Source organism: Natator depressus, chromosome 1, assembly GCF_965152275.1.
Source record: "Natator depressus isolate rNatDep1 chromosome 1, rNatDep2.hap1, whole genome shotgun sequence".
NCBI lineage: Eukaryota > Metazoa > Chordata > Testudines > Cheloniidae > Natator > Natator depressus.
The window spans coordinates 226,254,823-226,269,136 of record NC_134234.1 but is presented as its reverse complement, the minus strand read 5'-3'; the positions used below and the strand labels follow the sequence as shown (position 1 = coordinate 226,269,136).

At 43.8% G+C, this 14,314-nt stretch overlaps 1 protein-coding gene across 3 annotated transcripts in view; it reads left to right on the top strand.

The window, feature by feature from the left end:
- Positions 1 to 14,314, top strand: part of LOC141975958 (patatin-like phospholipase domain-containing protein 2) — a 42,017-nt gene that overhangs the window by 21,089 nt on the left and 6,614 nt on the right. For all 3 annotated transcript variants that reach the window (XM_074936690.1, XM_074936683.1, XM_074936698.1), the window contains 3 exons: positions 2,588 to 2,803; positions 5,948 to 6,080; positions 9,598 to 9,714. In XM_074936690.1, the coding sequence (XP_074792791.1) occupies positions 2,588 to 2,803; positions 5,948 to 6,080; positions 9,598 to 9,714 (466 nt within the window). The remainder of the gene's footprint in view (positions 1 to 2,587; positions 2,804 to 5,947; positions 6,081 to 9,597; positions 9,715 to 14,314) is intronic.

Here is a 14,314-nt window from a genome sequence, read left to right as displayed (position 1 = left end):
CCCATTAGAATCAAGTGCACCTCTTACAAATCTCTCCATTTGTTCTTCACCAAGATCTGCTATTTTTGGTAGAGACTCTTGCACAACTGCTATTACATGCAATCCAGTAAATACGTTGATGATCACCTGTTGATGAGATTTAGGGTCAGATGGGTTTGTCATATTGTTGATGACATGGTTGGTGAGAGTTGTAACATGGTCTTCATTCCTATTCATTGCAGAGGCAAGGACTTGTTTGCAGACTTTGTCTTCACTGCTTCTTGTTAGCCCACTTCTTTCTCTCGTAGCTTTTGAATAGACATAATATGAAACTGTATTGCCACCTCTAACAAAAACACTGACCTGTGCATAAGTGTCATAGAATTAAAAAGCTAATTTCTAGAATATTTCAAAGAGTAATATTGCATGCGCATAGGCAATTATATATTAAAACCTTCTACTAGGCAGACTACTGCTACATTGTGTAGAGAAACATTGCATTAGGAATTCACATACATTTATAATCTAGCAACTATGCCAGAGATGGGCAAACTATGGCCTGCGGGCCACGTCCGGCCCACGGGACCATTCTGCCCGGCCCCTGAGCTCCTGGCCCCTGCCCTGCTGTTCCCCCTCCCCCGCAGCCTAAGCTCACTGCACAGCTACAGAGCCTCGGACTGACCCAGAGCTCTGTGCTGCACGGTGCGCGGCTGGCTCCAGCCAGGGAGCACGGCTGCCTGTCCTGGTGCAGCCATGCCGCCAGCCACAGGTGCTCCAGGCAGTGCGGTAAGGGGCAGGGAGGGTTGGATAGAGGGCAAGAGAGTTCGGGTGGGTGGTCAGGGGCTGGGGGTGTGGATAGGGGTCGGGATGGGGAACACGGGGGTTGAATGGGGGCAGGAGTCCCGGGGGGGCAGTCAGGAAGGAGAGGAGGGGTTGGATGGGGTGGCGGGAGGCAGTCAGGAGCAGGGGTTCTGGGGGCAGTCAGGGGACAGGGAACGTGGGGGTGGATGGGGGGGGGAGTCAGTCAGGGGTGGGGGCTTCGGGGGCAGTCAGGGGAGAGGGTAAGGGGTGGTTGGATGGGGCAGGGGTCCCGGGGGGAGGCAGTCAGGAAGGAGGGGGGGGGGTTGGATGGCATGGCGGGGGGGCCTGGGGGCAGTCAGCAAGAAGGGGTGGTTGGATGGGGCAGGGGTCCCGGAGGGGCCTTCGGGGACGAGAAGCAGGGGGGGTCGGATAGGGGGCGCGGATTGGGCCATGCCTGGCTGTTTGGGGAGGAGGAGCCTCCCCTAACCAACCCTCCATATAATTTTGGAAACCCAGTGTGGCTCTCAGGCCAAAAAGTTTGCCCACCGGTGCACTATACAGTACAAACAGTGGTCAGACAATTGATTTTCTACTGCTGCACAACTTTCAGTGAGAGACTGATCTGGTTAGCAAATTTTACTTAAATATAGAAAAGAGTTATCACTTGTCATACTTTGACAGTTAAGAATATGCGATGTAAAACCATTTCATGTTCGGATATCCCGCAATGTTGTATTTGCCATTTTTGCACATGCTAAACTGCTCCATCATTCCCGGGGGGGGTGGGGGAACTTGCCCAGGCAAAACCAATAAATTCCTTTTAATACATTGTTTGGCAGGTTTGACCAGTGAACGCTGCATTAAGGAGTTGAACTTAACTGAAACAGTAAAAACTATAGTCATAGTCATGTTGCAGTGTTTCTGGAATGCAAAAAATGGCATTTTCTCATTTTGGGTACTGTTGTTTCACCTTACCTGCAGGCTTATATTTGACAGCTCCACATCATGCCTCCATTTAAATGGATATAAAATAAACTTGCAAATGATTTATGATGTGGGTGTGTGTTGCATGGGTACATTAAACTCCAAAAATAAGGCCCTTTTTTGCAGAATTGCTACCCGCCTAAAGTGGTCCCATGCCTTTGCCAGGTTATGACATCAGTGATTGACTATATATATTCCCTGTGTAGATTCAGTTGACAGCTTTCATTTTTTGTTCATTTCCTATCCTAAAATGATATCTGATCCTGCAAAGTGTCTAAGGGTCTCATGTGAGCAAGGATTTTCAAGATCAGGCCCATGCTTACAATTTTCTTTTAAAGTCCTGCATTTCACCTCTGGTAGATGAAGTGTTGCCTGTTTTGTAAAGCAGTGGTTATCAACCAGGGGTCTGAGGCCCCCTGGGGGGCCATGAACAGGTTTCAGGGGGGCTGCCAAAATAAACCAGAGAGTTAGTCACTTGGCCCTAGGCAAGAAAGCCAAAGCCTGAGCCCCACTGCCCGGGCTGAAGTTGAAGCCTGCACCCTGCCGCATGGGGATGAAACCAACTTAGCTTCGCGGAGCTCCCCGTGGCGCGGGGCCTCAGGCAATTGCCCTGCATGCTATTCCCTAACACTGGCCCTGGCTTTTAATCTACTGGATATGCAAAAAAACATTTTTTGTGGCACAGGTGGGCCATGGAGTTTTATAGCATGTTGGGTGTGGGGCTCAGAAAGAAAAAGGTTCAGAACACCTGTTCTAAAGGATTCTGGGATCTTTTGGATGACAGCTGTCATAAATGTAAGTTCTTACTTTCTTATTTTCCCAGATATTCTTAATGATTCAGTTTATGTCGACTTGTCCTTAAAGAAAAACCCTCAGGAACTCATAGAGGACACTGACTTTACAAACAAGAAAACTATTCCAGAGAGGAAGGGCACAGAGGAGATATTGAAGACAAAAATGCTTAGTAACCAGCTAAAGCTAAACACATGGCCATTGGATGAAAGAATTTTTGAGCATCTACCTCCTAGACTTCGTAAAGGTATAGGCTTGGGAATATCTTCCAATAAATTTGAATGCCAGTAATGTTTTTATAAATGACTTTAACTAGTTCTCATCTTGACAATATCTTCTGATAAGAGACCATACAAAACTATCTTGCATAAGATAACAATGTAAGATCTACCGTAGTTTTTAATTGATTAAAGTAACCCAGAGCAGTTCTTTAAATACAATTATAAGGTATGATCACATAAGAAAAATAAAGCTGTATTTGATTTCAGAAACTGGCAAGATGGAAGCTAGTTTTATAAGTCACTTAACTGTAGTTTACTAGAGCATAACTGAGGTGTAGTGCCATAAACAGATTAGTTTTGTGAATATATTTATAATAACTAGGGCTGTCAAATGATTAAAAAAATTAATCGCATGATTAAACAATAATGAATACCATTTATTTAAATATTTTTGATGTTTTCTACATTTTCAAATATATTGATTTCAATTACAACACAGAATATAAAGTGTAGTACAGTGCTCACTTTATATTTATTTGATAACAAATATTTGCACTGTAAAAACAAAAGAAATAGTATTTTTCAATTCATTTAGTGCAATCTCTTTATCATGAAAGTTGAACTTACAAATGTAGAATTATGTACAAAAAAATTAAAAATGTAAAACTTCAGAGCCGACAAGTCCAATCAGTCCTACTTCTTGTTCAGCCAGTCGCTCAGACAAATAAGTTTGTTTATATTTGCAGGAGATAATGTTGCCCACTTCTTGTTTACAATGTCACCTGAAAGTGAGAACAGGTGTTCACGTGGCACTGTTGTAGCCAGCATCACAAGATATTTACGTACCAAATGCTCTAAAGAGTCAGATGTTCCCTTCATACTTCAGCGACCATTCCAGAGGACGTGCATCCATGCTGATGACAGGTTCTGCTCAATAACCATCCAAAGGAGTGCGGACTGACACATGTTCATTTTCATTATATGAGTCAGATGCCACCAACAAAAAGTTGATTTTCTTTTTTGGTGGTTCGGATTCTGTAGTTTCTGCATCGGAGTGTTGCTCTTTTAAGACTTCTGAAAGCATGCTCCACATCTCATCCCTCTCAGATTTTGGAAGGCACGTCAGATTCTTAAACCTTGGATCAAGTGCTGTAGCTATCTTTAGAAATCTCACATTGGTACCTTTTTTGCGTTTTGTCAAATCTGCAGTGAAAGTGTTCTTAAAACAAACAACATGTGCTGGGTCATCATCCAAGACTGCTGACACATGAAATATATGGCAGAATGCAGTTAAAACAGAGCAGAAGACATACAGTTCTCCCCCAAAGAGTTCAGTCACAAATTTAATTAACACTTTTTGTATTTTAACGACGTCATCAACATGAAAGTATGTCCTCTGGAATGGTGGCCGAAGCATGAAGAGGCATACGAATGTTTAGCATATCTGGCACATAAATATCTTGCAGTGCCAGCTACAAAAGTACAATGCGAAGATGCCTGTTTTCACTTTCCAGGTAGGATGACCAGATGTCCAGATTTTATAGGGACAGTCCCAGTATTCAAGCCTTTTTCTTATATAGGTGCCTATTACTGCCTACCCCCGTCCCGATTTTTCACATTTGCTATCTGGTCACCCTATTTCCAGGTGACATTGTAAATAATAAGCAGGCTGCATTATCTCTTGTAAATGCAAACAAACTTGTTTGTCTGAGCGATTGGCTGAACAAGAAGTAGGACTGAGTGGACTTGTAGGCTCTAAAATTTTAAATTGTTTTGTTTTAGAGTGCAGTTATGTAACAAAAAAAATCTACATTTGCCCTTTCATGATAAAAAGATTGCGCTACACCACTTGCATGAGGTGAATTGAAAAATACTATTTCTTTTATCATTTTTAGAGTGAAAATATTAGTAATAAAAAATAATATAAAGTGAGCACTGTACAGTTTGAATTTTGTGTTGTAATTGAAATCAATATATTTGAAAATTTAATAAATTTCAGTTGGTATTCTGTCGCTTAACAGTGCGATTAAAACTGCGATTAATCACAATTAATTTTTTAAAATTGTGATTAATTATTTTGAGTTAATCACGAGTTAACTGCGATTAATCGACAGCTCTAATAATAACCACGGTAACATGATTTGAACAATCCTATGTGAGAAGTATTTCAAATACCTTACAAATTAAATCTTTAATCACTAATATTTTAATTATAATTCATTAACTAAAATTGGATAAGTAAGAACTTGAAGTCATCATCAAAACTAATGACCTAAATTACTTTTCTAATGACTAAATAAAACCCTTATGTTTCAGAGAACAAAACTTAACAGGTATGTACGCTAAACATTTCTGGGTTAATTTCTCTAAATTTACCTTAGGTTAGCTAGGTGCCTATAGACCATGACCAGCAATTTAAAGCCTGAAATATGTGACTTGTGATTTAGGAAAACAAGTAAATTACATAAAGAAACACGAAAATTGTGAAAGCAGAGTTGTTTGATAGACAGAACACAAAACTGGAATTTGGGAAAACCTGGGTGCTATTGCCAGCTCTATTCTGGACGTTAGGTGACTTGTCCATGTTCCCACACCAAATGTGCTTGATTTTAATAGTCAGTAAAATAGGTATGCTGACATTTACCCATCTTTGTAATGTAGTCTGAGGTCTGTAGCTTAAAAGCAAATAGAAGGGCTAAGTACTATTATAACTTTCCTCTGTAGTGTGATGCATTTTAAATAGAAAAAGCTTGTTTTAGCACTAATATTTTGTGACATAGGGCTTGTCTAAATGAACATGTTAGTTCACAGTAAGCTAGGGTGTAAATGCATTCCGCATTAGTGTGCCACCCGCTAAATGTGTTGCCATGCACTATAAGTTCCCTAAAACAGGAGTTGATCAAAGCACATTAGAAAACTTTTAGTGTGTGTCAGCAAGGTCTATATAGACACTTATTGCGCAGCATGCAAGCGCGGGGTAGATTTACACCCTAGCTTGCCACAAACTAAGAGTTCATTTAGTTAATGTTGCTTGTCAATTGTGCTTCAATATTAATCACCCTTATAGAATACTAAAAGACATCACCACACCTAGAATAACTTGTTTGAACAGTAAATTTAAAAACAAAAATGTATTCTAAAGGCTGTTTTAAAAAATCCTTATTTTCCAGCATTACAAGAAGCTTGTAAAGAGAAGAGTGGGTTTTATGCACAGCTCTCTAAACTCTTACCAATGCGAGTGATGTCTTATCTGATACTGCCGTATACACTGCCAGTGGAGTCTGCCTATTCTGTTGCTTTAAGGTGCGGTTCTATTTAAGAACTACTATAGAACCCATACTTCTGGCTCATTAAGACTTCTTTTATTCTTTTTCATTAATTATTTGTATAGTCATGATTAACAAGCTAGCAGTCTATTAAGTGTTCTGAAATGCACTGAAGACTCGACTTTGAGTTCTAGAACTGTCTCTAGCATGTATGTAAATTGTAGCTTATGTTCCCGTCCCCATATTGCTTCATCTTACAGATGTTTTCTGTGCACAACTAACAGCCTTTAATAAAAGCTTGCTAACGGAAAGATGGATAGAAAAATGGAGAAAAGGGGAGATTTCTAGAATTCCATATGTATTTAGTCTTTTTAATGTATGAAGTATCTTTTAATTGACTGATTAAAAATAATTCTAATATCTAAGCAACATCTAAAAAAAGAGAGTTCTATATTTAGACTGTTTGAAAAATTAAGGATTTATTTTGCCCTTAAGTGTCTCTTCAACAAGGGAGAAACTGATTATACACAAAATAGGTCAGAAAGGGTCAGGTTTCTTTGTTTGTTTTGTTCATTTGCTAACTTTTTTCAGTTATAGTAATCAGCTATAGCAGGTACAATGCCTTCAGACAGATTCCCTTTTAATGTGCTACCCATAGCAAAATATAACAATTTCATTTACACTGCTTTGTTCTCTGGTGATAATTAACCTTTATACATTGTCACTTATGTTGTAATCACTTAAAAACCACATCAAAAATCTTTATAGTAATGCAGTCGGAGTTGCACTAAGGGTTTGTTTACATGGTGCATGCCAGCTGGGGTGTAAATTCTAGTGGGCACACTAGCATGTCATGCACTAAAAGTTTTCGAGTGCAAGTGGGCATAGTCCTGTTTCAAAAAGTATTATGTCAGTGCTCACTAGGGAGCTTTCAGTGTGTACCAGCAGGGTCCTCACTGACAGTTATTGTGCAACACACTGGTGCGCATTAGAATTTACACCCTGATTGGTGCATACTGTGTGGGCAAGCCCTTACATCTCATACAAACTTATTTATTGGGGTAGAATTCTGCCCGCGGAGTCAAAACACGTTCTACAACCCGTAGCTTGTGTACCTCTGACATAAGACAAAGAAATGAAGTTTTCCTGAGGTCCTAAACTCTGTACTAGGATGGAGGGCATCCCAGTGCATAAACAGCAGAATCTCATCACAATAACTCTCTACAGAAAATACTGGAAGGGATTAGGAAGGAAATATACAGCTAAAAGCTCTTCTTTGAGTAATGGTCCCTATATGTATGCCACACATGGGTACGCATGCACGCCATGTGCCTGAGTCTGGAAATTCTTCAAAGCAGTCTCCATTGGCCCGCACATGCACAGTAGCTCTCCTAGTGCTCCTGGCTCAGGTTACAGGAGGCAGTGCGAGTAGACGCTTCCCCACGTCCTTCTTCCTGCTGCATAGCCTGAGCCAGAATTGTGTCCTCCCTCATGTCGTTACATTACCTATAAAGAAAATATTTGTAAATAGTTATATTCTTAGATTAATAGTTAGTAGTTAAAAAGTTTATAGTATAGTGTAGTTTGTTTCCCTGGTTGGGGAACCCCTTCCCAGCACCGGGACCATATCAAGAAATGCATCCCCTGCCCTCGATCCTTCTCTATCAGTGATGAACATCAATGCTGACTGTACTGTCTAGGTGAGGCATGTGTCTCTGCAAAGTGTAGCACCTGTCACTCCTTCCCACTCAGAACTCAAGAAGCCCAGGAGTTTTGCCTATGGAAGTACCAGATGGAGAAGGCTATGAGACTGCTTTGTGACCCGGGGCAGGGAGATCCCTCTGTACATCAGCCTCCGCTGCCTACCCATGCCCCTCAAAGTACATGCCTTGCAGCAGAGCCTTCAACATGTAAGCCCAAGAACTCCTCTTTCAGGGCTCCCTGTGAATAAAGGGCACTGTTATGACAAGGACAGATCACCATTTAGGATCGTCCATAAGAAACATGTTTTTTCCTGAGCTGGTCCAGATCATATCGTGAATGGTACCTAAGGAGCCGGCTCCAACGAATGAAAACTGACTGAACAGAATTCAATCTAAGACTTCTACATTAGGGGTCTGCGGACCACAGGTTGAATTTCCAGAGGGGTCTGCATCTCCATTCAAAAATTTTTAGGGGTCCACAAATGAAAAAAGGTAGTATGGAGCAGTAGTTTTCATTCTCCTGTCCCTGCAGACTTCAGATCTCTCTATTTGTTTGCTATGAGTACACCTAACTGCGATTAGTGCCTTTCTTCCTCTGGTGGAAGGATATTCTTCTTTACTCACTACAGTACAATTCATGAAAGGCCTGATCAGGACCTTCCCAGCAGTGCTTAAACCTAGCCCTCAATGGGAGCTTAACCTTGTCCTGTCCAGACTCTATAGTCTGCCTTTTGAATCCATGGCAACTTGTACCATGGCCCACTTGTCCAGGAAAGTGGTACCCTTAGTAGCTATTATCTCAGCTAGGAGGGTCAGGGAGCTCAGAGCCATCATGGTTGACTCTCCTTATATAGTGTTTCACAAAGAAAAGGTTTCTCTTTGATTATACCCCAAGTTTTTCCCTGAGATTGTTTCCGAGTTCCACATCTATGAAATGATAGTTACCTGTATTGTTCCTGAAATCCCACGCTTCCTCTGAAGACAAGAGACTCCTTGATGTCTGGCCTGCCCTGGCATTTTACCTGCAAAGAACCAAACCATTTAGGAAATCACCGACACTCTTTATCACCATACCAAAGAAGTCGCATGGGCAAGCCATATCCTCCCAGAAGATTTTGAAATAGGTCTCGGGATATATTTTAGGATGCTTCAAGGTAGCCAACATTCCTCCCCCTAGAGGTGTCACACCTCACTCCACGCAAGTACAGGCTGCCTCCATGGCATCCCTATCATATGTTCCACTGCAGGACATCTGCAGAGCAGGCACCTGGGGTTTGATCCACATGTTCACAACGCATAATGCCCTAGTTCGTGCTTTGCCTGCAGATGCAGCGGTAGGATCGGGAGTATTACATGCATCTTTGCTACCAGTTTCCTCGCACCCACCTCCATGCTGAACACTGCTTTCCAATCACCCACGTGTGGAATATACATAGAGGCCATCACAGATACTTACTATAACTCGAGGCTTCTTCAAGATGAGGGGTCCCTATCTGCATTCCTTCATCCCCTCTGCTTCAGATCCTGTTGGATTTGTGGTTAGAAAAGGAAGTGGAAAGGTGTTGACCCCCACTGCCTCTTAATATCTTTGGCTAGGAGCACTAGGAGAGCTACTATGCATGTGCGGGTCAATGGACACTGCTTTGAAGAATTTCCAGACTCAGGCACATGGCACACAGGTGGAATACAGATAGGGACCACACATCTCTTAGAGTCTCTAGTTACAGTAAGTAACCTCCACATTAGCAGCGTGTGTGTGCGTATGTGTGAAAGTTTGCATTCCAAACCTTTTATGGAACTTTCAACATATATTCAGGTTTACTGAAACACTTTATTTTTTGATGACTGCAGGTTAGTAGACTGGTTTCCCGATATCCCTGATGATTTTCAATGGATGCAGGGACAACTACGTCGGATTGTCAGTACAGTTTATTCTCGGGCAAGAAATAAGCTACTCAGTACATCCAGGTAAATCATTGTGCTGCTATGTGCAAACTGATGCATCTTTTCATTCATTTTGCCAGTCAAAACAGAACTTAGTGGAGTTATTAATATTCTGTTGCAAGCATTTATTAGATTATTTCAAGGGTAAGTAGAAATTTGTTTCACTTTCACCAAAGCCCTGTTCTCTCTGTATTACAGTATACTAAGGGATTGTTTTCCTGCTCTCTCTTCTTTAGACCTGATATTGATCACCATGTTTGGTGATCAAGAGGTTTCTTCAGTAAATAGCTTCATGCTCTTTCCTCAGGACTGATAATAGCTGAGGCAATTGCAGCAGGGACTTCTAGTGCCTATTTTTCTAGATTCACCACTCTTTCCTGCCTCCAGCACCCCAGCTTCTTCTGTCTTTTCTCTGCTTCTGAAGATGGACTCCATCAGAAAAAAACTCCTTCAATAAGTTGATTTCTCCTCCACTGTGATGAACATCAGAGTGTTGGGACTATCTTGAGCTCCTTCATACTGTCTTTAGAGAGGGTTGGACAGCCCAGCTGGTGTGGCCCTCTTGTCTCTGTCCACCACTGTTGGAGTGGAAATGTCAGACCAAGCAACTTCATCTATGCACAGGGATAAGGACTGCTGACTGGGAAGCAGGATGCTTGTGGAGAGGAACAGGAAAATCCTGTCCCAGAGGAACTGGGAGCTACTGAGAGATTCTGATAGCAAGTGGGGAAGTAAGCTGTGTTCTTCTTCGAGAAGTGTCCCTGTGGGTGCTCCACTCTAGGTGTTGTTGCGTCCCTGCGCCGGAGATTGGAGATTTCTCGCAGCAGTACTTGGTTGGGGGAAGGGCGTGCACAGGAGTTGTCTTGTGCAGCCATTGGCACCTCCTGTAGTGTGTGCACCCCGACCGTCCCGTCAGTTCCTTCTCAATCGTCCTCAGCTGCAGGCAGAGCTCCGTGGCCCTGCTCTCTTTGATACTTTCTGAAAGGAAAAAAAATTATTAGTTACATAGGAACTTCTTATCATAGTTTCTTTAGTTCCTCTTAGAGGTTTTTCTTCCAAAAAAAAAAAAAAGAAGAAGAAGAAGAAAGAAGACGACTTTTTCTCTGCTTAACTCCCCATTTGGGAAAAGTTTCTACAGTTTACCATTACAGTTAACTCCCACTCTTATCTCTTAAGAGGTGGGAGAGGCTTAACAGCAGTCATGCCAGGCTCAACAGGATTTAAAAAGTGTGACTCCTGCCATGAACCGATGCCGGTCTCTGATGGCCATACATCCTGCATTCGCTGTCTGGGAGAAACTCATATCTCCCAGAAATGCTTACATTGCACCAATTTAACAACAAGGGCAAGATGTGACAGGGATCGCCGCTTGAAAATGCTTCTGCTGGAGAAATCCCTCCAACCTCCACAAGAGAGGCCCTCTGAAGAGTCTCATAAACCGAGATCCCTGAGCTCTGATAAGGCTCAGACTGCCAAAACTGTCAGGAAGTGAACCTCTACCTCTCCAGCAAGGGTCTCAGAAAAAGAGAGCTTCCCCAGCGAGGTCTTTACCCTCAGTGCTCCACTCATCCAGAGTGAGCACTTATGAGGCACTGGGCTCCTCCGGCACCATCCCTCAGTGGACCCCTGCTGAGCCCCAACGCACGGCACCGGTGTTGACACATCAAGTCTCCTCCACGGCACTGACTACCCTGGTGCAGAGCATGGCACAGGCAGCAGCAGCGCAATCAATGCTGCCACCACCGGCACCGACCCAGGACTTGATGCCAGCTAACATACCAAACCTGGCACCCGTCAGCGCTCCAAAGGTCAACCGCAACCCCAAGGCAGGACCAGCGCAACTCCTGCATACTGAGGACATAGCAGTTTCTTCAGCACCACAGTCACTACTGCTCGGCACCGAACACTCCCCGAGCTGCATAGCATGGTACCATCCTTCATCTCCTGCACCACTCTCCATGCATAGTGGTGAGGAAGGAGACGTGCAGCACAACTGCTTCTCCTCTCAACGTTCATCCCCATCACAGATGAGACCTACATGGAACACTGTGAAGCCTAAGCCTCATCCCTCCGAGCATTCACAGCCCTGGTATGCACAGCACTGGCCTTACCCATTACCACCTTACCCCATGCAATGGCCACAATGGGGTCCTTGGCCCACATATCAGAACCCCTAATCTGGTCCCCCTTCCCCAGCAACAAGAGGTTCCAGAGTACACCCATCATTAACACACAGAGAAACCTCTGGCCCCCCTGAGACAGATATAGAATAGGAAGAGATACTATCACAAGCAGACCTGGATGATTCACCACCTGCCCCCCACTCACTTTTGCACCAGATGAAGTGGTGACGCCATCTCCCCCTATAGCACCAGGTGACCTGAAACAGTTCCAAGAACTCTTCAAAAGAGTCGCAAACAACCAAGAAATTGCCTTACATGAGGTGCAGGAGAAACAACATAAGTTGTTTAAAAATCTTACAACTGGCATTATTGACCAAGATTGCCCTCCCCATGGATGAGGCTATAATGGAGCCTGCGGAGGTAATATGGCAAACACTGGCATCGGCACCACCCACCAACAAATGGGCTGACAGCAAATACTTTGTTCCAGCCAACGGCATGGAATTTTTGTTTTCACACCCTCAAGCCTGCTCTCTGGTAGTAGAGGCTGTGAATCAGCGCAGTAAACAGCCTCATTTCTGCTCCTCACTCTAACATAAAGAACACAAGAGACTGGACCTCTTTGGGCGGAAAGTTTACTCATCAGCCACCCTTCTGCTTAGAGTTGCCAACTATTCTGCTCTACTAGCAAATTACGACTACTATAACTATAGTAAAATACAAGAGCTTGTGGAGGACCTCCCTGAGCATAAACGTCCTCAACTCAACGCCATTATTAATGAGGGTCAGCACAGCACTGCAAGCCTCAATGAATGTAGCGGAGACAGCTGCCCGAACAACCGCAACAGCTGTGGTTATGAGAAGAACATAATGGTTGCAGGCTTCGGGAATTCCAAAAGAACTACAACTAAAAGTGGAGGGCCTCCCATTCAATAGGGATAAACTATTGTCTCAAACAGATGACGTCCTCCATACCATGAAGGCCTCCCGAGCGATGCTGCGCACACTAGGCATACACCCACCGCCTGACAAACGCCCTCGCTTTACACCATGCCAGTCAACAACCACAATACTTCACTCAGAACAGACCCAAACAACGGGCTCGGAGACTATGAGTTCCACAGAACCAGGCCTTGTCCACCCGTCCATCTACATCTAAGCCACAATTTTGAAGTCTTGGTTGAGGGTATGCACGACCTCCCCACACCTCTAACGCCAACAGATGCCCTATCCCACAATTTTGGTCACCGCCTACGCCCATTTTACCATGCCTGAGCTGTGATAACCACAGATGAATGGGTTTTGGAGATCATACAGTCTGGTTACACCATTCCTTTGACAGCCATCACCCCTACCTTCCCCCCTTCCCTGTCCCTCTTCAGCGACCCCTCTCACAAGCACCTTCTGCAACAAGAAGTAAACCACCTCCTACTGCTGGGTGCTGTAGAACCAGTACCACATCAGTACAGAGGGAAAATATTCCAAATATTTCCTGACAGAGAAGAAAGGAGGGGGATGGAGACCAATCTTAGATTTTCGAAAACTCAACAGGTTCGTATGCAACCACAGGTTCAAAATGGTCACTCTGGCCACAATAATCCCAGCGCTAGACGGGGGAACTGTTTTTTGCAGCCCTTAACCTCCAAGATGCATACTTACATATTACAATACATCCTGCCCACAGATGGTTCCTGAGGTTCACAGTAGGACCTAACCACTACCAATACAGGGTCGTTCCTTTGGACTGTCCACCACTCCCCGCGTATTCTCAAAAACACTCGTGGTAGTAGCAGCACATTTACGATGCAAAGGAGTCATCATCTACCCCTCTTTGGACGATTGCCTTCTCAAGGGTACCAATAGACAAGAAATGGCAGGCATGCTGAAGACCACAATAGACCTGTTTCACCAGCTAGATCTACAGATAAACAAAAAGAAATCCACCCTGGAACCAACCCAGTGATTGGAGTTTATCGGAGCCAACCTAGACTCCATACAAGCCAAGGCAATATAGACAAACCACAAATTCACTACATTGACCAATCTTATTTCCACGGTGATCATCAGCCCACAAACTTCAGTGAGGACATGCCTTCAGATTCTGGGACATATGGCAGCTACAACTTTCATAGTAAAGTCTACAGCACTAGTTGAGCATGGTCTATGCACCCAGCAAACACTCTCTCAACAGACGTGTGATGCTACCACCAAGGGTTATCCTCTCCCTACAATGGTGGACACAGCCAGGGAATGTATGCTCTGGGATTCTCTTTCAACAAGACCCCCCATCAGTGACTATTGCAACAGATGCCTCCCTGATAGGTTAGGGCGCCCACTTGGGTCACCACAATGTACAAGGCAAGTGGTCTGCGATGGAAACCCGACTACATATCAATGTCCTGGGATGCCGCGCGGTACACAATGCATGCCGACACTTCCTCCCATTCATATGAGAAACCTCAACTTCTATCCTCACCACCAACGTGGCGTGCATGTTTTAC